We start from the raw sequence: 22241 nt of genomic DNA on the forward strand, positions 1-22241 counted from the left end.
TTATTACTTGTAATACAAACACAAATTCATCATAACACAATTTTAATTCTCGCACCAAAAATTCAATGTCTCTTGAACTTCGAAATATAAACACAAATAATCTGTCAAAGCACAAGACTTCGCCCCAACCACCCAACCACCAGCTATACGAACCTTGGCCAAAGTTTCTGAGCGTTTCTGTGAAGTGCTCCACAGAAACTCATAGAACGCGGTTTCGCCTTTATGTAACGTGCCAAAATTTCCGCAAAAAAAATTCCGCTCGCGGTGTGTGGCGGGCTTTACTGCTGAAAGTTTCATCTTGGTACGCGGAGTTTATAGAAAGTTATGCTTCATGCAACTAGAAAAAAAAAATCTTGCATGGAAACAATAAGGCAATAAGTTGGATTTCATCGCAAAGGATTTCAACCCATCAAATTGTCCCGAACTCCGTCCAATCGAAAATTATTGGGCATTGGGTGATGCGGAATGCTGCAGAGATGGCGAGAAATTGGAAAAAAATTATCCGCTGAGGTGGACCAGAAGATTCATTTTCATTCATTTTGACACTTTGACATGTTTCCTAAGTCAAACCAACCCGAGATAGAGCTAATGCAACTGTTCCCGATTCTAAGTGAGCCATGCTTTAGACCTTCCTCGTTACTGAAATGTTGATACTCTGAAGACTGCCCAAACAAGCAACTACGAGGAAACTGTTGTCGAGGATATCGAACAGAGGCCATTACACTCCAAAAGCTAAAGTTTTAGATCTCCATTTCACTCTATTGTAAGTCAAACAATGAACCGCATCCGATGTGTACTGATCGATTTCTAGCCAACCACTACTAATCCAATAATCCAACAAATACTTTCAGACTATCCCGGATGGGCCTTAAGGTGCGAACAACGGACAGAAAATTACCCCAAGATAACGTGCCACTCTTTTTCCTATCACCAACAGGATTAAATTAACCTAGTGACATCGGACATCTGCGACACGTAAACACCGACAGGCCAGAGCCACCCCCCGACGAAGCGCCGACACCCGACGCCAGGATGGACTGGTCCACCGGCGATCTGGTGTGGTTCGATCCGGGCCTGGGTCACCCACTGCCCGGTGAGATCCAAGAGGTTCACCGCGCCGCCCAGATGATCATCGTCCAGGCACTCATCAACGGAAAGGTACGTGTGTAGCGTGTGTTTGCGGGAAATGCAGATTTTCCGGTGCCGAAGCCACTGGCGCGCCCCTCAGTTCGGTGTGGTGTGCGCAATTAAGCGCACCGCACTAAACTAAACGGACGCGATGCCGTGGCTGCGCATCGGTGGTTGTTGCCGCTTACCGCCGCTCCCACCCCGGGGCGCTTTTGGGGCCGGATTCGGAGAAGGCACGAGGGGTGGTCAAACTAGTTTCAAACACGGCAACCGCTTTTCCTTTGCGGCCTCAGTACGATTGATCGAATTGGCAAGTTTTCTACCGATGGCGGTGGGGGCCTTTGTGGCAAACGAAGGTCCCTGGGAGTGCTGGCCATTGGTCTGCTGCGCAAAAAGAGAGCCGCCAATGATCGGTCGGCTTTGGCCGCTCGCTCGAATGCAATGTGCACCGTTCTCGCCGTTGCAGTTGCATCGGAAACGGTGAATCGAACGAAAGCAAAAGTGTTCGGCGCTCGGAGGTGATGGTTTGGGTCCGGGCCACCGTGTCTTACGCCGTGTCCGCCGATGAACGAGACGCCTCCCGAAACCTGGCTGTCTGGGTGCCATGCGGACAGTGAGCTTCCATTTGGAGCCGTGGCAAAAAGGAGGCACACCCTCGCCAAGTCAATCGCTGTCGCTGCTACCGTCGCGTATCCGACGCCGCCAGCGACGCATGGAAACGGTCAGTGAACTTTCTCCTGCCGATGCGGGCGCGATGGAAGCCGAAGCACCGAAAGAAAGCGTCGCCAGCGCCAGAACCAGAAGACCGCCCCGGAACAAGCTGCTGCCGGACGATGTGCCGCCGATCGTACGCAGACCGAGCTCTCCTTCCTGCGCGAGCCATGCAGGACGCGTTTTTGACTCGTTCTTTTTTCTCTTCTCTCCGCCGCAGCCGCAAACGTTCACGCTCGGGCCGAACGAGGGAAACATTCGGTCCCGCCAGGATCTGGGCAAAACGGGGGTCGAAGATATGACGCAGCTGGAGGACCTGCACGAAGCGTCGCTGCTGTGGAACCTGAAGCTCCGGTACGACAACGGACTGATCTACACGAACGCCGGCAGTATCCTGATCGCGATCAATCCGTACAAAATGTTCCCGGAGTCGTACGGCATCGAGATGGCGCAGCTGTACGCGGGTAAACCGCTCGGGACGCTAGCACCGCACCTGTTTGCGATCGGGGCGGCAGCACACGCCGCTCTTCCTTCGCCCCAGGTCGTCGTCATCTCGGGCGAGTCGGGCTCGGGCAAAACGGAATCGACCAAGCTGGTGATGCAGTACCTGGCGGCGGTCGTCCCGGGCGGTGGATCGGCCTCGACCGTTATCACCGAGCAGATCCTGGAGGCGGCCCCGCTGCTGGAAGCGTTCGGGAATGCGCGCACCGTGCGCAACGACAACAGCTCGCGCTTCGGCAAGTACCTGGAGGTGTACTTCAAGTCCGGGGCCATCATCGGTGCCAAGATTACGCAGTACTTGCTGGAGAAGTCCCGCATCGTCACGCAGGCGGCCGGCGAGCGCAACTACCACGTGTTCTACGAGCTACTGGGTGGCCTCGCGGAGGCCGAGCGCATGAAGTACGGGCTGCTGGAGGCGGACAAGTACTTCTACCTCAACCAGGGCGGCTCGGACTGTGCCCCGGGCCGCATGGACTGGGCATCGCTCCAGAGCGCCATGCAGGTCCTGGGCGTCACCGAGAGCGAACGGGAGGGCATCGTGAAGGTCCTGGCGTCGGTGCTGCATCTCGGCAACGTGTACTTCCACCGCCGCCAGCTGCGCCACGGCCAGGAGGGTGTCGAGATTGGGTCCGACGCCGAGATCAAGTGGGCTGCCCACCTGCTCCAGTTACCGTCCGAGGGCATCCTGAAGTCGCTTACGTCGCGCATCACCGAAACGCGATCGGAGCGCCTCTACACGCCGCTCGGCATCGATCAGGCGCTCGATGCGCGGGATGCCCTCGCGAAGGCTCTCTACTCGGGACTGTTCAACTGGTAAGTGGAGCCGGCCGCGAACCGAAAGGATTACAGCTAAATAACGCGCTCTTTCCCCCTTCACCCGTAGGCTAGTATTGCGCATCAACTCGATCGTGCACCGGGGCGGTACGCACGATGCGCAGCGGCTCTCGATTCTCGACATCTTCGGGTTCGAAGATTTGGCCGAGAATTCGTTTGAGCAGCTGTGCATCAACTACGCCAACGAGAGCCTGCAGCTGTACTTCAACAAGCACGTGTTCAAGCTGGAACAGGCGGAGTACGCGCGCGAGCGCCTCGAATGGACCAACCTCGAGTGGGAGGACAACCTGCCGGTGATTCACCTGCTCGCGAAGAAGCCGGTCGGGATCTTTCACCTGCTCGACGACGAGTCGAACTTTCCCCGTGCGAACGATTCCAGCTTTCTCGAGAAGTGCCACTACAACCACGCCCTGAACGAGCTGTACTCTCGGCCGAGGGTCGGTGCGCAGGAGTTTGGCATCACGCACTACGCCGGCCAAGTGTGGTACTGTGTCGATGGGTTCCTGGAAAAGAACCGAGATGCCCTCCGGATGGATGTGATCGAGTTGCTGAGCTCGAGCGCAGAACCGCTGGTGGGCGAAATGACGAAACAGTTGCGTGCCCAGCGAGACGTGGGCAAGACACTGCCGAAGGGTTCGAACGGACGGTTCGTTACGATGAAGCCCCGCACGCCCACGGTTGCGGCCCGGTTCTCCGACTCACTGCAGCAGCTTCTCCAATCGATGGCCAAATGTAACCCGTGGTTCGTGCGTTGCGTGAAACCGAACAACGACAAGCAAGCGTTGCGTATGGATATGCCGTGCGTCCTGCAGCAGCTCCGTTACCTGGGCATGCTGGACACGATCAAGATCCGCCAGTCGGGCTATCCGGTGCGGTTGCGCTTCCAGCATTTTGTCGAGCGTTACCGGCACCTCATGAAGGCACCGCTGCCGAAGGGAACGCCGTACCGGGAGTTGTGTCGCTTCGTGCTGGACGCACTGCCCGGCACGACCACCGAGGGTCCCGATTTTCAGCTCGGCGCAACGCGCGTGTTCCTTCGCGAGGCCCTCCACCGTACGCTGGAGTCGAGCCGTGCCGATCGTCTGCGGGTCGCAGCGGTCACCATCCAGCGTAACGTGCGCGGGATGTTGGCACGCAAAAAGGTGCAGCGTGAGGTGCGCGGGGCGATCGCAATCCAGCGCTACTGGCGCGGGTACCGTGAGCGCAACCGGTTCCTCACGATCCGGCTGGGCGTGATCCGGTATCAGGCGCTGTTCAAGGGCCACCTGCAGCGCAAGCGTTACGCCAAGCTGAAGAACGAACTGAAGCGACGCCGAGAAGCGGAGCGCCTGAAGAAGGAACGTACGGCGCAACGGTTGGCGAAGGAGCAGGTGGACCGTGGGTCCTCGGTTCCGCTCGACATTCCGGCCGAGCTGGCGTTCATCTTTTCCAAGTCGGAAAATTGGGCCGGCCAGCAGTGCGACCGGAACCTGGTGAAGGTGGTCGGAACCGTTCCGGGGCCACCGTCGGCCGCCGATCTACCGCCCGATCTGGATCAGTTCGCGTTCGGCAAGTTCGCCTCGGTTTACTGCAACGGCGTGAAGCTGTCGCCGCGGCGTGACATCATCACGGCACCGTTCCTGTCGCGGGCCGCTGCCCGCGATCAGGATTTTAAGGATGCGATCGCCATCTTCAAGCTGATCATTCGCTGGACGACCGACGCAACGATGGACGCGAACCGGGAGAAGCTGCTAGCGGACTACATCGTCCACAAGGGCCTATCGTCGCGCGGGCTGCGCGATGAGATCCTGGTGCAGATCTGTAACCAGGTGTACCGGGCAGACGAACCGACCGCTGACAAACTGTGGACGCTCCTGTCGCACTGCCTGTCGGCGTTTCAGCCCGGGTCAGCGTTCTGCAAGTACTTGATCAAGTTCATCGTCGATCACGCTCCGCCGAACACGAAGGAGCAGATCTTGAAGAAGTTGCTCCGCAACACGAACGCTGGCCAAACGAATCCGTGCCGGCTTTTTCCACCATCGTGGCTCGAGTGGCGGGCCTCGTCCCGGCTGGCCGATACCGCACTGGGGTTGAACCTGCCCGACAACAGCGTCCAGACGGTGGCCGTCGACTCGTGGACGACGTGCGAGGAAGCGGCCGCCCTGGCGATCTCGTCCTTCGGCATCCCAAACCTCGGCTGGACGGTAGTGATCGACGAAGCCGAGCAGCTGACCGACTCCTGCGGGCTCGACTTTGTGCTTGACCTCGTCTCGGAAAAGGAACTGCCACCGGCTTTCCCGGCCGTTCGCAGTGATATCTGGCGCTGCGGCAAGAAACTGTCCACGGGCTCGGGACAGCCGGGCTCACATGCCACCCCGGATGGCGGCCTCGAACCGAGCAGCCCCAAGCGACCGCAGGTGCCACCACCGGAACCACCGTCCGCGAAACGGAGCTCACACGCCGGCAGCAGCAGTGAGCTGGTTGCCGTCCAGACCGGACCGAAGAAGTCACTGCACGGCGGGGAACCGCCGCTCCTGAAGTCTGACTACGGGTCGCGTCATCTGGGCGATCCGGTGGGGCGTAAGAGTTCACACGATGTGGCCCTGTTGGCACGCCACAAGCACCGCGAGGAGCGGTCGTTCTACGAGGACAAGAGTCGGTCCCGGTCGCTGGACGATTTGTTGGCGGGCGAACAGGACGACGTGCTGCCGGCGGAGTCGGACGAGCAGGACAGCTCCATGACGCTCACGCTGGGCGACGGTCGGAGCGGGCGTGACAAATACCGCTCGGTGGACACGATCGCCCCACTCAAGGAGCCGCGCTTCGTGAAGTCCCAGTACGCCGGCAAACGGACCGCCGGATCACACTCGCTCAAGTACGCCGAGAAGGCCGAGTTCAGTGTCCGCTCGTCGGCCATGTCGGACACGAGCGAAGCGCCGTCCCTGGCCAGTCACGTACGGCGTGTGCGTGTCCCATCGCAAGCCTCCGACGTTGACCAGTTCCTGGACGATCTGTTCAGCCCGGTCCTGGACGGATCGCTCGACGAGCTGTCCGATGCCCGCTCGCTGGCCGCCAGCATCCGTGGCGGTGGTGACCGGTTCGTAGACGAGCTCCTGGCCACCATCCGGACCGACGGTTCGTTGACCGACCTTGAACGGAGCGCGACACTTGTGCTGCACACCAAGGGCGGTACGGCGCATCAGACGAAAAATGCCGGTCCTTCGAACGGCTTCTCAGCGAACGCCTCGAACAGCGCACCGCTGACACCGGGCAACTCGAGCTCCCTCCTCATGATGGGTTCCGTCGGCCCGGACGTGGTAATGCCAGTGTTCACCATTCCGCCCGGGGTCGATAGCACCGCGTACCAGCAGCAGATGCAGCGCGCCTTCCTCCAATCCGCCATGGCGCAAAACATTCAGATCCAGCAGCAACTGATGGCCCAGAATCAGGCCCTGCAAACGCTGCTCACGCAACAGGATGGTGGTCCCGGCTCGTCCCCACCGACCCCGAAGCACAACAGCTCCGTGTCGCCCACATCCGGCGCCGTCCAGCCGCAGGGACGCAAAATGAGCGCCAAGAGTGGCCCCGGGCTGCGATCCGAGTCGAACGCCCCGGGTCAGCCATCCGCATCCGGTGGATCGTTCTCGGAGATGCTGCGCGCCCGCAAGGACTCTTCGTCGTCCAACCTGATACCGCCGCCACCACCACCCCCGCTCCCGCCACCGCTCGAGCTGAAGGATCCGTTCGAAGTGCGACCGTTCCTCGATCCATACGGACGCGCCAAGACGGTGCGCATCGGCAAGTGGCGCTGGCCACCACCGCAGGGCGTCCAGGGCGCGACCACCGAGACAGAGGAAACGTTCATCCAGTTCAAGATGACACGCCAGAGTAACCGCAAGACGACACCCCAGTCTCAGCACAGCAGCAACCTCGACTCACCGCCTATTCTCGGTTCCCCACCGAACGGGGTCGAGTGGGAAGAGTTCGAAATCGACCAGAAGCTCGAGCAGGGGCCCCAGGGCAGCGGGGCCGACGGGGCGAAGGGTGGTCAGCCGGCGGCGAGTCGGCTTGGCAGGCGGAGCTTCGATATCGGTGCCGACCGACCGCCACCGAACAGTGTCGGCAAGCTGAAGCTTAGCAACGAGATGCGCCAACGGCTCGAGCAGGTCACCGCCGGCCATTCGGTGCGCTCGGCCAGTGCCAAATCGGACCGGCCGGAACGTACCCCGGCCAAGCTGGAGGACACCCGGCGGATGATGCTGGAACAGCAGCTCGGCGGAATGAATGCTCCCGGCGGTACCAAATCGCCCGGGGCGATGACCGAATCACCCTCCGTAAAAACCCACGTCCAGCGGATGGAAGCGGGCAAGAAGAGTTCTCCGGCTACGGCCTGGCCTACGGTAAGTCCGACTGCAGACAGACGGCACGATCAGTTAGTAACATTCCCTACCAATTTCCCTCCAGGTACTACCACCGGCTCCGCCAGGACCCGCTCCACCACCACCGATTAGACCACCGACGACGACGCCACCGGCACCGCCACCACCGATCCATGGGCTCGGATCCGGGCCGAACCATCACGCCCACGGCCAGTCGGAAATACCGTCCTTTGTGCAGCGCCAGGAGCGTGACACGTTCGGGACACGCGACAGCCTGATGGACTCTTGGGGTCGTGCCGAGGCCGCCAAACTGGATTTGGTGTACGAAACAAGTAAGCCGATGAGTGTGTGTCCCGACCGAATGGCACCCTAACTCTCTCGTCTCCGTTGCAGGTTTCAAGAAGGAAATGATAATCGAACGCGAACGTTCGCGCTCGCGGTCCCGATCGCGCGATCGCGATAACTTTTCCGAATCCGTCTGGGACCGGTCGGAGGTCGAGGGTCCGTCTTCGACCTCCAGCGATCCGCGGGATCGCGACCGGGACAAGGAACGGGAGGCCCGCGAACGTAACTACGAACTAACGCAACTGCAGCGTGAAAAGGAAAGCAACAAAGTGTTCCACCCGAGCACCAACAAACAGCACCAGCAGCAGCACCAGCAACAATATCAGCAACAGCAACAGTATCAACAACAGCAGAAGCAGTACCTGGCACACAGTGGCCAGGGCCAGTCGAACTCGATCGCCACCTTCAAGACGCACATGGTGCAAAAGAGCGTCCAGGAGCGCGAGCGCAAGTCGTCGGCGGCCACTACCAACGGGTCGGTTTACAGTGAGAAGCTGGACGATGGGAGCGGCGGTGGCGGCGTCGAACCGCCGGCACCGGTCATGCCGGTGCAGATGAACCCATCTCTCAAGGCACCGGCGGCCGCGTGCCTCACGTACAATCGCGTCACCTGGACGCTGCGCGTCCGCAAGGAAGTATTCCGTCCGAGCGAAACCGTCACCGCACCGGCGGCGCTCGATCTGCTGTTCAACCAGATCACGGCCGACGTGTTCGGGGTCACGTCCTGCATGCGGATATCGCCCCAGGAGAAGCGGCTGGCGGTGAACCTGCTGAGCAGCCACGGAATCACCACGAACGGCCATACCACCCCGAAGCAGCAGCACGTCCGGGCGATCGTCAAGCGGCACGTGCTGGATATGGCCCGCGGTTGGCCACTCTACTTTGCCCGGCTGTTCGTGATGAACGGATCGCCCACGATCCAGGAGGGCACGCTGCTGGCCGTCTCGCACCTGGGCGTGTTCCTGGCGCACAAGGAGCCCGAGTTTCTCGCCATCCAGCGGGCCATCCCGTTCGACGAGATACAGAGCGCCACCACGTTGCCGCGGCCGCTGACGCTGCAGTTGACGCTCAAGAACGGAGCACGTATCGTACTGCACGCCTCCAAAGCAAACGCCATCCAGATGATGGTACAATCGTATCTCGCCGAGTACCGCCAGGTAGGTGCCCTACAAACTACAAACATTTAGCATTGGGGCCACAGCACGTTTCAAACCACATGGTTTAAGGAAAACAACCCCGGCAAGTTCTTAAAGCTGCTTTCCATTTTCGGGAAGGTCACGCGGAAAGCTGTTTTAGGGTAAAAACCTTCGAACGTCACGCAGCGTCGCCAAGTCGCTTATCTGGTGTGCGTGGGCCACTCCGGGGACTCCGTGTTTAACACGTCCATGCTTTCTATCGAAAGGATGCGTGCCACGATTAGGTTGGCGTTTTGTTTTTAACTTCAGGACTTGTTGCTTCAGCCTCAACGTTCGTTTGGGATTGTTTACTGTTCTAAATGCCACACACCCCTATCGCTGCATAAGTAGATTACATAGATGTAATCTACTTATGCAGCATTTGTTGGAACAGATTTCAGTGGAAAAGTGAAAAAGTTATCCATTATTTTCTCGACAGATGGCTTTACTTATCGATATCACGTAAAATATCGATCGTGCAGCTTCAAGCTGCTCTTCATGCTCGTTTTAAAGCTGTTACTTCAAACTTTAAAAAATACTTTCAATGTGTTTTGTTTGTTTCATTTCGTTTGTGACTTACAATGTGTTAACAATTAAAGTAATCCAACAATTGATAGTGTTGATGGTGACGTTACTATACCAGCTGGCCATGATAAATTTGGTTTACGTCGATGTGGTTTACTTATTTTCGATGTTAAAGATGCACCATGCCCAGGCAGACCCGTCATCGAAAATATCGAAAAATCACAGAAATAATCAAAGTTGATCGGCATCTTAGTAGTCAGAGCATCGGCCAGGAGCTAAAGATTGATCATAAAACAGTTTTCAGCAATATTCGCAAAGCTGGATTCACAAAGAAGCTCGATGTTTGGGTGCCACATCAATTAACACAAAAATCAAGATGGATCGAATTTCGGTCTGCGGAATTTTGGCAAAACTGAATGAAATCGACCCATTTCTTTCTGGGATGGCTACTGGGGATGAGGAATGGCAAGTCGAGGACCATATTGTTTAAAAACAATCTCGGCCATAGCTTGGTGAAGCAGCTGAACAGGTGACCAAACCAGGACACACGGCCAAGAAGTTTATACTGGGTATGTGGTAGGACTAGAAAGGGATCGTTTATTGTGAATTGCTTTCGTGTAGCCAAACGTGTAGCTGGGGCTAGTGGCATTTCCTCTACCGCGCAGACACCTTATCCTGGGCTTGCTCGGTTATGATTACAAAACATCCTGAATGATGAAAAATTGAGATCAGGAAAGGATTGTGAAAAAAGATTGCTGAGGTTTTTCGCCAATAAGAACCAAGACTTTATGAGAGAGGCTTTCTGGAGCCACCTTTAAAAAGGCAACACATTTTACAACAGTACGGTAAACATTTGACACAAATCGGACCATCGCTAGCATCTTAAATTAAGTTTTGAATTTCGCTCAAAAGTAATCGACTCCTTTTAACAGCCTTATATAAAATACTTACATGTTTCATTTTTTTACATTATATTGATACTTTACAAATTACAAAAACTGTGTAAAACCGCAATGATTATGCTCTCAATTATTCAATCTCCTTGCTGAAACTGGCAATCATAATCAATTCATCTTCGAATGATCGCCTCCAGAGTAATCAGTAGTAACTTTTTCTATATTTACACAAACCAACGCCCGTTCGCGTTCGTACTTTCGAACGCAGCCACGTGTGAAGCCACGGATCGTTTAAATAATGATTTCACAAACCGCCCGCCACGTGCCGGTTTTGGCGCGATCGTGAATCTTCACGATCGCCCGCTCGCCCGATTATATCACAGTTCCAACAGTTTGTTGCCCCCAGCCAGCCCCCAAATAGGTCAATTTAAACATCGCAACATCAACGCAACGTATGTAAAGCAGATGGCCCTCACCGGCGGGGCGAACCTTGAATCGATCAAGTTCAACATCGATGGCGCGCGCGTTCGGGAGGCGGTTCCTTGCACTCATAAACCCGTTCACTTCACGATAACATATTAATGGGATACGCGCGAGGTGTGTGAAAGTTATCAATTATCCGCATCCGGATTGTCACACACTCTACCCACCCTGGGCTGATGATTATAATCTTGTGCATCGCGCGTGTGATACGACAAATCACTTTCCAACGCCCCTGGTGGTGGACAGTGTTGTAACGATGGTCGTTACGAAAGAAACTAAATTTACGTTTTAAATTCAACGAACTATCGTCTCCTTAAAAGCTTTTCAAACACGGCCGTAACACGGGCGCATCGGTCGAGTGCAGATAAGATCGAGTTTGGCAGGTCCCTCCAGGCCCTGTCCAGGCTTTTCTCGAACTCACCAAACTGAAACTATGTTGCGTGTCAGGTGCGTAAAAAAGGTGCACGCACTCGCCCTCGCGATAATTGGCCAATTTCTTTATGCTAATGCCTCTGAGCTTAGCGTTCGAAATTCGATCCTTAGAATGGCCCACCCTACCCCGCGATCGCTAGAGATTTAATGGAATGATCTAGAGAGAGAGAGAGCGAGAGGGAAGGAGAAAGAGCTTGAAACGCGTGTAAAAAGATATATAAAAATTCCAACCAGTGTGTGTGAGAGAGAGAGAGAGAGCGAAAGCGGAGCAGTCCGACCGAAGACCGGACCGGAACATGGGGCCCCATCGCCGTCGCATCGAGCGAAATTGGAAAACAAACTCGAATATGACGGGGCCCTGTGGCCACAAACTGGTCTCTCTCGCGCGGGCGAAGAATGTGTGGTGGCCACTGCTTTCCCAATCGGTCGATGAAATTCGCTGCCTCCGAGAGTCCGGGACTCCGAGACAACATCATCGCAACCCAGAAAACCACGCCACGCCACGCCACGTGTGTATCTGCGAGAGGGGCCGCGTGCGCGGCGTGACGGATGGGGCGCACCAGATAAATCCTTGTTTGCCCGTCCGTCCGGCGCGTCTGGTGTGCGTGTTTCGGTACACGGTCATTTTGGCGTGAAAAAAGTGTTTTGCCATAGCCAGCGCTCCGCTTTGCGAGCTGTTAAGCCTCCGTTAAGGGTCTAGGATTCGCGGCGAGCGCGCGAGAACCGTTACGCGGCGGTCGGGCGGTCCGTTTGTTTTGCAAGCGGGGACCCCACGGCACCACCAGCCCCCCCCGGGGGTCCAGGTTTGCCAATCACTTTCCACCGGTGGCGTGTGTCCATCCGAGGCGCATGTGTGGCCACGGCATCATAACATCTAGTGTGAGAGAGAGAGAGAAAGGCTGGAAAAGAAAAAAAGGAAGAAAGAAAGTAAACCTCTGGCAAGTCGCGTTCCATGGAACGCCAGATTGAGAATTCGAAACAGAGAGAAAGAGAGAGAGAGAGAGAGAGAGAGAGAGAGAGAAAGAAAGAAAGAAAGAAAGAAGCGCAGACAACGCAACAGAGTGAGTAGAAAAACGTGCGAAGAAATGGTGAAAAGAGAGTGAAACATTTCACTCCGCGTGGTTTGGGGAAAAACTCGAGAGCGAGAGAAAAGTGTCCATCCTCTCTCTCTCTCTCCCGGAGCCACACTTACGGATGCACTTTTCCTCACCGACGACGAGGAGGGCCGCCCGCCCGGTCACGAGCAGTGCGAGCGGTTAGTTCGTATTCGGGACGCGATCGTTGAACATTCCACGGAACGGCGGTCCGATCGCAAGCCGCGCGCTAACCATCCCCGTGCAAAACAATTCGAACCGATCTTCACTCCATTGATCAATCGTGCGCTTTTGCGAGTGTATGTGTGGAAAAGAATAAATCGGAAACTCACGCCAGTTCACGTGTGCTCCGGGCCAGGATAACATCGTGTGGCCACACGGATCGGCACGGGATCGGATCCCTACATTAGAGCCCGGAACTCCGGTGGCCGGTGATAGGCCAATGCGGCTCCGGGGCTCCAAGAAATAAGCCGTTATTGATAGAGAGAGAGAGAGCGCGATGATGATGGTGGTGGCTGGAAGATGTTGTTGATGAATGGGGAAACATTCCGCGTAACGGAACCAGCGAATTGTGAGTGAGGAATTGTTTTTGACGTGTGTGGATGTGTATGACGTGTGCAGTGGTCAGCGCGCGCCGGCCGCCAGCCTTGCTCCTCGTTAGTTGCTCCTTCCGTCAGAAGAGTGTGCACAAAGTGCCAACCGCGAGTGGCGGCAGCGGTGCCGAGTGGCGAACAACAGTTAGCTGTTGAATCGGCTCAAATTAGCGGAGCGGCCTCCAGAGCCATCCCGGCCAGGGGCAGGGCGAACCGGGGCGAGCCTTCCAAAACCTGACCGCCTGGCCCGGGCTGGCCAGGGCACCAGTTGTTGGTATCATCGCTCGCCTTGTTACGCGCCTTTGAGTGGGCCATTCGAAAACTTGTTCCCGACACCACCACTCCCCGGCGGATCGGCCTCCCCGGGGCATGGTGTTGTTGTTTGTGAAGCAGATGCTGCTGTGCCGTTTGTGAAAGTGTTACCCGCTGGTGACCACAGAATGAGCATCTTGGACGATCGGCGCGGGCTAGAGTCGCTGCAAAGTTCCTACAAGTGCTACGATGGCATCCCGACGCCCAGCCCGATCGGTCGGATGGATGTCGGCGAACCGGCAGGATCGGCGGGCGGACGCCGTGGATCCGGCCAGCAACAGCAACCGGAAGCGGCGGTCCCCGCCGGTCTCAACCGATCGCCCTCGATCGATAGCCTCGTGGACTCGTTCGATCCGACCGCCTCCGACGTGGACGATCCCGACCCGGAAGACATGGAGCGGCTGTCGGACTCGGACTCGATCGCGGAAATTGGACGCATCACCGGGCAGATACGCGTCGATGTGCACCGGCGAAGCGATCTGGATGATGTGAAAAACGTGCAACCGCTGGACGGTCCGGTGATCAAGGCGTTCCTGGAGAAGTCGCACGAACAGTGCGAGTACACCAACTGTGGCTACCGGAAGCGGAAGGAGCTGCACGGCGATCACACGGCGACGGTCAGCGACGAGCTGGACATTGTGGCCGCGGCAGACGACTGCTCCTCCTCGTCCAACCATTACCTACCGATGGCCACCTCACCCCTGTCGGGCCCCTCGTCAGTCTCTCCACCGCCCCCGGCACCACCACCGATGCCGGGGACGGTCTCGGCTTCGGTGGACGCGGTTTCCAGCGGCACTAACGCCAGCGCCAGTGGCGCATCCATGTCTGCGTCGCTCAAGAACCGCCGGAACAGCATCGCCAGTTCCGGGTCCGTCGGGCGGATGGAGACCATCATCGAGGAGCCCATCGAGCCGAAGGTGTCGGTGAAGGAGATTCTGGCCCGCTTCGAGACGCTGCGCGAAGCTGCCGAGGTAACCACCGGGATTGGTGGAAGGGTGCCTTGCTTTCGCGCACACCGCACACGGTTTCTCCACTTGACCAACGGGAGCAGATGCGTCGCGGAATTGCAGGCGAATCGATCATTAAATTTCCATTAGCCACCCGACGAGCCATCCGACAGCAAAATGCGCTTGGATGGTGAAGTTTATTTCTCCGATCGACGGAGATGTGTAATTTGCTCGCACATCGCAACCGATTTCTCCATCCATCGGCCAATCGATGTCCACCGGCTCTCGGTGGGGCGCTCCGATGCATCGCCACGATGCGAGGTGCCCGATCGCTCGCTTAGGGCCAGTGGAGTTTTCCATCCTGTTTTCGGTCTCCACAGCACTGAGTCGAGCTTTGGGAAATTTCGAATCCATTTCGAATGCACTGTCGCTATCTAGGAGCTTTGGGTCAGTTGGGACGGATAGCTTCATAAACTTCGATGGTTTGTGGGTGAAAAACTTGGCAAAGTCATTTCTGTTAATGAAACAAACACGAATGGTGGTTAGAAAGCGCAAGGTCGCGTGTCTTCTTGATCTTAAAAGGATCGAATTCACTCGATCCTCACCCGATTTAGCCAGTTCTTGATGGTCAATTCCCTTCCAATGCATCCAACACAAAACATAACGCTGTTTACCATCTATCCAGGCATTGAAATCGTTTATGGATGGTCCGCTGTCTTATGACGAATGAAATTTCTTCAAAATTGAGCATTTTTTAAAAGAAATCTTACTTTGGATAATCCCAAACTGACACATGCTTGACGTGTCAGTACCTCAGCAGTGTAAACTGAACACTGAATCGACATTACCTTACAAACAAGTGCCTGTTTGACCTACTCAGACTGGTATTGCCAACGTATCCGGCCATCAGCATCACCGAATACGAACCAATACGAGCTAATATTGTAATCGGCGGTTTTCCCTGCGCGATCTGACGATCGGCGATCGCTTTTCCGCGACGTGGCTCAGGGGTACGTTTTGTTGCATGATACTCGCCGTTTGCTGGCGCCAGCTGGGGGAAAAAAAGCGGTTTGAGGTTAAAATGTGCCGAGTGCCGAATCCTTCCCGCGGATCGATCGATCGCCCGGCGGGAAAACAAAAGCCCGTAATCGCTTTTGCGGTTAATGCACCCACCCCGAACGGGGCGCGGTTTTGGTTCTGTTTGCATTTCGACGATCTGTGGCCACATTACATTTCGGTTGCGGGCCTGCGTGCTGTGCTGCCCGTTGATTGCTCCGCTGGAAACCAACGGAAGTGGCGGGAATGCCACCGCACTCCAGCGGCCGCACCTTGTTTGCTTTGCCCGCTCCCGTGCCCCCCACGGCCGCCTTCTTGAGGGGGAAGCAAATGTAAATTTTTCAATCAAATCTCAACGGCTGTGTGCCGTTAAGCGGCGGCCAATTGAATTCCCAACAGCGGGCCCGGGAGCGAGCGCGGGAAAACAAACTTCTTCACCCGAATATCGACCGGGGGGTACTGTTAACTTATCATTTGCGGGCCCCCTCGGCCTCTCTTCCGATAATGGCCCGTGAGCATCCGGAAGGTTCGCCCGCTGCCAGCCAGTTGTTGGCTTTTCCACGGAAGCCCGTTGCTCATCTGCCTACTATCAGCGTATTTGCCGTTACCTCGGCTCACTGTTGGTACTTTATCGGCTCAAGCTGAAGATTTGGCCACATACTCAGTCGAAGGTCGACCCAGTTGGGCAGTACGAACCACTATGGCCAAAACAATAACGGGCACCAGGTGTCTTCAACTATCGTGGAGTGGTGGTGCATCGTGAGCTAGTTACAAATGGCCAAACTGTCAACAAAGAATTGGAGTGCAGGACTGACTTAGCACCATGTGACGACCCCCTTTACAGTCAATGGTAGGGATAGGAGCCGAAACGAAAAACGTGTCGAAGGCTATTCCCTAAAAGGAACCTTTCGAACCGGTTCGAAAACTGGAACAAATGTAGACATACTAGGCTGTTCAATCCATTTTTTATGCTTTGAAAATCACTTTATTATTCAGGATAGCCTCCCCGAGCATCAATGTACTTGATCGTACGAGACTCCAATTTAAGAATTCCATCCCTGAGAGTGAGAAACTGGCATGACTTCAAAATACGCTTCCGCCGCTGTCATGACGTCATCATTTGATGAAAAACGCTTTTCGTGCATGATATTTTTTGGGTCTGAAAACAGATGGAAATCACTATTTTCACATCACTGTTTTTTCTACGACTTCAGGTGTTGTGTCTGTTTTCTTTACCCTTTTGACATGGATCGTCTTGAAGGCTAGTACGATCACGTTTAAACTCAGAAACCTCTCTTTTAATGTACTAATTGAAGGTGAAGAGTCCTTATGTACTTTCAACATTCGCTCATAATTTTCCTCTGCTTTTAAACTATTCAAAAATAAAAATTAAATCACTGCACCATACCTGGTTTTTCCATTGTAAAAAATACTGCCGTCGATACTAAATGGCTTATAAAAAATTAGGCTCGTAGCAGCGCCCTATCGAACGTCAAAACTAAATGAGTATTTGCTGTTTTCGGCCAATTGTGGCAATAGGAAGCGAAGGTCATAGAAAATCAGTTTCTATCGAATAAAAACCACTAAACCTAAACCTTCGCCTTCCGGCCCTTTCCATTCGGAAATGATCACTTTTGTGATCAACGATCACCGGTACACAGTTCGTATCCACATGCGCCCAACACTGATAACAATTGAGGATAACCGCGGATTGCCTTACTTACGCACAGTCGCGCACCTTGCCTCCATATTTTTTGTCTGTTTTTTCGTTTTCTTCATTTCCACCTGCTTTCCTCCAGCAAAGTGTTTCGAAAGTTTTCGCCGAAGACGAATGAAAATTTATTTATTTATTCGCCACATACTAATGGTACATTCGCGATGGTCTGTTTGCTGGCCCTCTGGCGCGCGCGGTCCGAGGGTATTGCGATGCGTTTGGAACGAAAAATGGACTTGGACTCTCCTTTCCACTGGGCCATAAACCAAACTCGAATCTTTTTTTTCCGCGCCGCGCCTGCCGTTCGGCGGTGATCGTTGAAAATTGGACGGAGAAGAGAAAAAAAACGCCAAACGCCAGGTGATTGTAAACTCCCCGGCGATAACAAGCCCAACATCCGGCGACGTCGCCGCCACCGCCGCCGGGGGTGAAGCGAAATTTCATTAGAGGTCCGGACCCCCCCTTTCATCATCGCTGCTGTCGTTTGGCGCATTTCACCTCCGATCAACTAAAACCGTTGTTGATGGTCGCGTTATAAAACGTTTCACTTCTCGGCGCACTTTTGGCGTGTTTCCTCATCGATCGTACCCACTGTGGCTTCGGGCACATTTCTGCTTTTCCACGGCCACCACTGTTTACTTTCCCAAGATGACACACACGGAACGCCCAATGGCCAATCGCGATCTTACGAAACCCCGAACGAACAGGCTTCGTATGTAACCCGCTGGTGCCGGTGACTATGGACTGCAAACGAAACGGGAAAAACGAATTGAATTTCCTAATTTCTTAACCCACCGCCGGACGCACTCAAACTCATCGCTAATCCAAACCAATCGCCACCGGGAGATGTGTGTGACTCAAGAAAATGGGTTTGCAGAAAACGCAAAACGATCATCGATCGCGGTTGGATTAGTGATGGCAATTATGGGTCGAGCGATCAAACCCTGATTGTCTACCACTGGGGCTCTGTGGTTAGGTCTTTTCTCCCCACAACCAGCTCGCAACCAGAAAAGTTGGAAGTCTATGCCACTGTTTTTTTTTCTGACATGGCGCATCGGCGAACGCACGGCGCATTTGCATAACCCTCGCTTTGATGTAACCCTCCGGCAACTGGAGCACAACTTTCAAGCCCGCCAATAAAACCTGCCACCGGGGATGGATTGACGCGCGTGGAAAGTGGTGGAAATGAATCGCTTGTCTATTCCGTCGTAAGCGTTAATTCAACATAACCGCCCCGCCATAATGTAGCCTGTGGAGTCTGAGTTTTAATTGCTTCGCGTCCAGGAAAGAAATATCCTCTTAACAAATAAACGCTTCTTTAGCTCCTCACTAAAACAACAATTAGTCGATAGTAATTAATGATTTGTGCTTTTTATTTCTCACGTTATGTAAAGAGACCAAAGAGTTACTTAAAAAACCGCCGCGCTGCGTAGTTTGACTACGAGTGTGAAGCACAGAATCAAATTGAATCAATATTTTTAATGCCCAGAATGTACCGAAATGTACCTAAAAAGTTGGACATTATACGAAACATTTGTAAATCGAACCACTGCCCGTTTCAATAGTTATTACTTGGTAATGCCGAAAGTTGGCAGAACATCAAAGGTACACTTAAGTTTTAGGCATTCGCAAATGGCGCTAGGTTTTGTAGATGTTCACTTTTCGCTCGTAAATGAATGCCATTGTGCAGGGATATTTCTCAACCTTTATTTTGTTGTTGTAAAATCAAACTGAGCAGAGATTCATTGTGTCTTTGCGCCTTTCACTATGGAACGTCAGCGACAGCGAGCGACGACTCATGGCAGGATGGAAGAAATCTGGTTTGAACGCTTTCAAGAACAAGGAACGAGATTTGATGGATTTTAGTGGGTCAGCTGGGAGTTATCCCTTGGAACCCGTTCGGTCAACCCGCAAGCATACCACTTGATGCGTCTGGACCAAGCCATTAGAAGAACCTGACAGGAAATGACTTAAAGCTTAAATACACACCCAATATGTGATGTCCTACACTTGATAGCTTGTAGCTTGAATATTTGATTTAAATCGATTCAGTATTCGCGCTTCGAAATACTTTCCCTACTAAGTGGTATCCTCTTTACTGGCCGCACTTTACTTACAGACTCAATCGAAAGGGTCGACCATATCGTCGGGTGTGCGGGCCGCGGCCGCCACCCTGAACGTGCCGCTCGAGCGATTGGAAACTTCCAACATCAACAGTCCCAGCTCGCCGAACCAATCTTCGCCGACGGAGAAGGGCCACCACCACCACCTGCAGCAGCTTGGCCACCATCACCTTCACCACCACCAGCAGCTGCTGGATGAGTTCGAGGACATGCACATTGAGCACGGGCTGCCTCCGTCGGCGTCACCACCACCGATCGGTGGCTACGGCAACGCGGTCATGAAGCACGGCAGCAACGGGACGACGCATCACTCACCGTACGGCGAACGGAGCGCCGGCGCTGAGCCAGGCCCAAGATCCGGTAGCGGCGGAGGCGGTGGCCCGGTCGTGGCGAACCACAAAAACTCACCCATGGGTAACGGCGGCAATGGCAATTACAGCGAGATGCACATCGCGACCCATCACGACGACTCGTCCCCAACGCAAACGTCGCTGACCAAGCACTCTTTGCTGCAGTTCGCCATGCATCACTTCCGAACCGAGTAAGCCATTTCACCACGGACTCAAACACCGCGCCACTCTCGACTAATAACCGGACATCCGTTTAAATTTTCTTTCCCCCCGTGCAGTGAAGAGTTCAAATCGATCCGTTCCGACAAACGGGCCATGCGCAACCAGCACGCGGATCTGGTGAAATGGCAGGGATATCCTCTACGGGCCCCGTTGTTGCGGTTGCCGCCCGATCTGACACCGTTGGCCCTCGAGTGCTTCGACTGCGTGCTACGATACTGTGGCGATCTCGCCGTCGATCCCGAGCTGTCCGAGGTTAAGTGTGTCTACACGGTGCTAATGGTAATGAGAACGAGAATTGGGCATCTTTGCCGTTAAGAAATGGAGTGGTTTAATGGACCCTTTCGCTTACAGCACTGCCACAAACACCTGGCCCTGCGCGACGAAGTGTACTGTCAGCTGATGAAGCAAACGACGGCCAATCGATCGGCCTGCCCCGATTCTGCGCAGCGTGCCTGGCGCTTGCTAAGCATTCTGGCCGCGTACTTTGGCTGCTCCGACGCCCTGCGGCCCTACCTCATCGAGCATCTAACGTCTGCGGCCTCGGATCGGCGCCGACCCTGTCACGGGACGGCGGCCGTTTGCCTAACGAACCTCCGCAAGACGGCGCGTTGCGGTGGCCGTAAGAACGTACCAAGTGTCGAAGAAGTTACCGCCGTTTCCGCCGGCAGGTACGCAGGCCCGTCCCCAATGTCCCCAATAGAACGGTTAAATCGAATAACCATTTGCGCTATCTCCGTTTCCGAAAAACAGATCAGCTCGACGTCAGATCTACCGCCTGCCGGGGGGTGCCGAGAGAATCGTCAACACGCGGTGCTCCACGGTCGTCGGAGACGTGATAGCCGAGCTGTGCTCGCTACTGGGCATCGAATCCCCGGCCGAACAGCAGGAGTTCTCGCTCTACTGCATCGTGCAGGGTGATGCCTTCACCATGCCGCTGGCGGCGGACGAGTACATTCTCGACGTAACCACCGAGCTACTCAAGTCTGGCCAACCATTCTACCTGATCTTCTGTCGCTCGGTTTGGCATTTCGCACTCAAGCGCGATCCTGCACCGACCCCACTCTACATCGAAGTCCTGTTCAATCAAGTGGCCCCGGACTACCTGGAGGGCTTGCTGTTGGAACTGCCAAACGGTGGGGCCCCAAGCCCGGACTATGTGCGCGACATGGCGCGAATTGCGGCCATTCTCCACCGTGCCGCCGATTTGAACCATTTGCCCGCGATGAAGGAAATCAAATTCCTGCTGCCCAAGCCCGCCCTGTCGTTGCGGGAGCTTCGTCCGGCACAGTGGGTAGCGCTTGTGCAGTCAGCGTGGCCATCGGTGGCCGGACTGAGTCCGATTCAGGTGAAGGCACAATTTCTGAACGTGCTCTCCTCGTGGCCCCTGTTCGGTAGCAGCTTCTTCGCCGTGAAGCGCGTCTGGGCAGACGAAAACCCGATGGAAGAGCCAAGCCCGATGTGGCGCGAGCTGATACTCGCCCTCAACCGGCGGGGCGTGCTTTTCCTCGACCCGAACACGCACGAAACGATGCAACATTGGCCATTCAATGAAGTGATTTCAACGCGAAAGGTAAGCGGTTGTAGCCGTCCTATCGCTGGAGTTGCTTACTGACCCTGAATTCTCTCACCGCAGGTACGGTCGGAAGATGGGGCGCTGTTTCTCGATATGAAGGTTGGCAATCTGCTGCAACAGCGCGTAATACGCGTGCAAACCGAACAAGCGCACGAAATCTCAAGGCTCGTCCGCCAGTACATCACCATGGCCCAGGCACAGCAGCGCGATCGCCGGGAGTAAAGGCGACAATCGGCGATCCGTTCCCGGGCGACGCGTATGGTGCAAACTACGTCGGATAGTTAGCGTAATCACAATACATAATATGAAAAAGAGACAGAGAGAAAGTGCAGGCAGCCGATGTTTTAGATGACTATAAGAACTTAGGGTTAATTGTGAACATTTAATGTATTGGGTAACTCTAGTGTGGGGGAAATCTAACGGAATTCCGGCGACAGAGAAGCGCCTCTCGGTTCTACCGACCAATCACAGATTCAAACAACTCAAAGCATACACACACTCACATATCATGCTGTATGATTATAATTTTCTACATATTTCTGAAAATATATGCATTTTAAATAAATTTACATACCAACTGTCATCTTTGATTCCGCCACTTGCAAGTGATCAGCAGAACGAGAACCGATAATTTAAGTAATTTATGTAATGGTAATTCTTTCGGGCTGAGAGTTAGTCCCTCAATCGTCCACGTCAATCGTCAATCCATCGAGCATGTCCACGCCCTAAAGACATAGTATCACCGAGTCCCGTCGTAACGCCCGGAGTAACGCGGAGTGCCCAACGCTGGTAACGAATGGCATCAGGTCGCTACTTCTTATATTCCCCACGCTCCCCCACAACACAAACCAACATTTCAAACTTTGAAT

The 22241-nt window shown here is 54.7% G+C and overlaps 1 protein-coding gene across 1 annotated transcript; it reads left to right on the forward strand.

Annotated features, from left to right (window-relative positions):
• Positions 1–1032: 1032 nt before the first annotated feature.
• Positions 1033–21916, forward strand: LOC131214484 (unconventional myosin-XV). The gene is made up of 10 exons (XM_058208856.1): positions 1033–1158; positions 2060–3153; positions 3224–7553; positions 7618–7864; positions 7926–9034; positions 19224–19768; positions 19856–20078; positions 20151–20467; positions 20550–21369; positions 21433–21916. Exons 1-10 carry the CDS (start codon positions 1033–1035, stop codon positions 21592–21594), a joined length of 8973 nt encoding a protein of 2990 aa, XP_058064839.1. The 3' UTR covers positions 21595–21916.
• Positions 21917–22241: the final 325 nt, after the last annotated feature.

This window comes from Anopheles bellator, chromosome 1 (assembly GCF_943735745.2).
Source record: "Anopheles bellator chromosome 1, idAnoBellAS_SP24_06.2, whole genome shotgun sequence".
NCBI lineage: Eukaryota > Metazoa > Arthropoda > Insecta > Diptera > Culicidae > Anopheles > Anopheles bellator.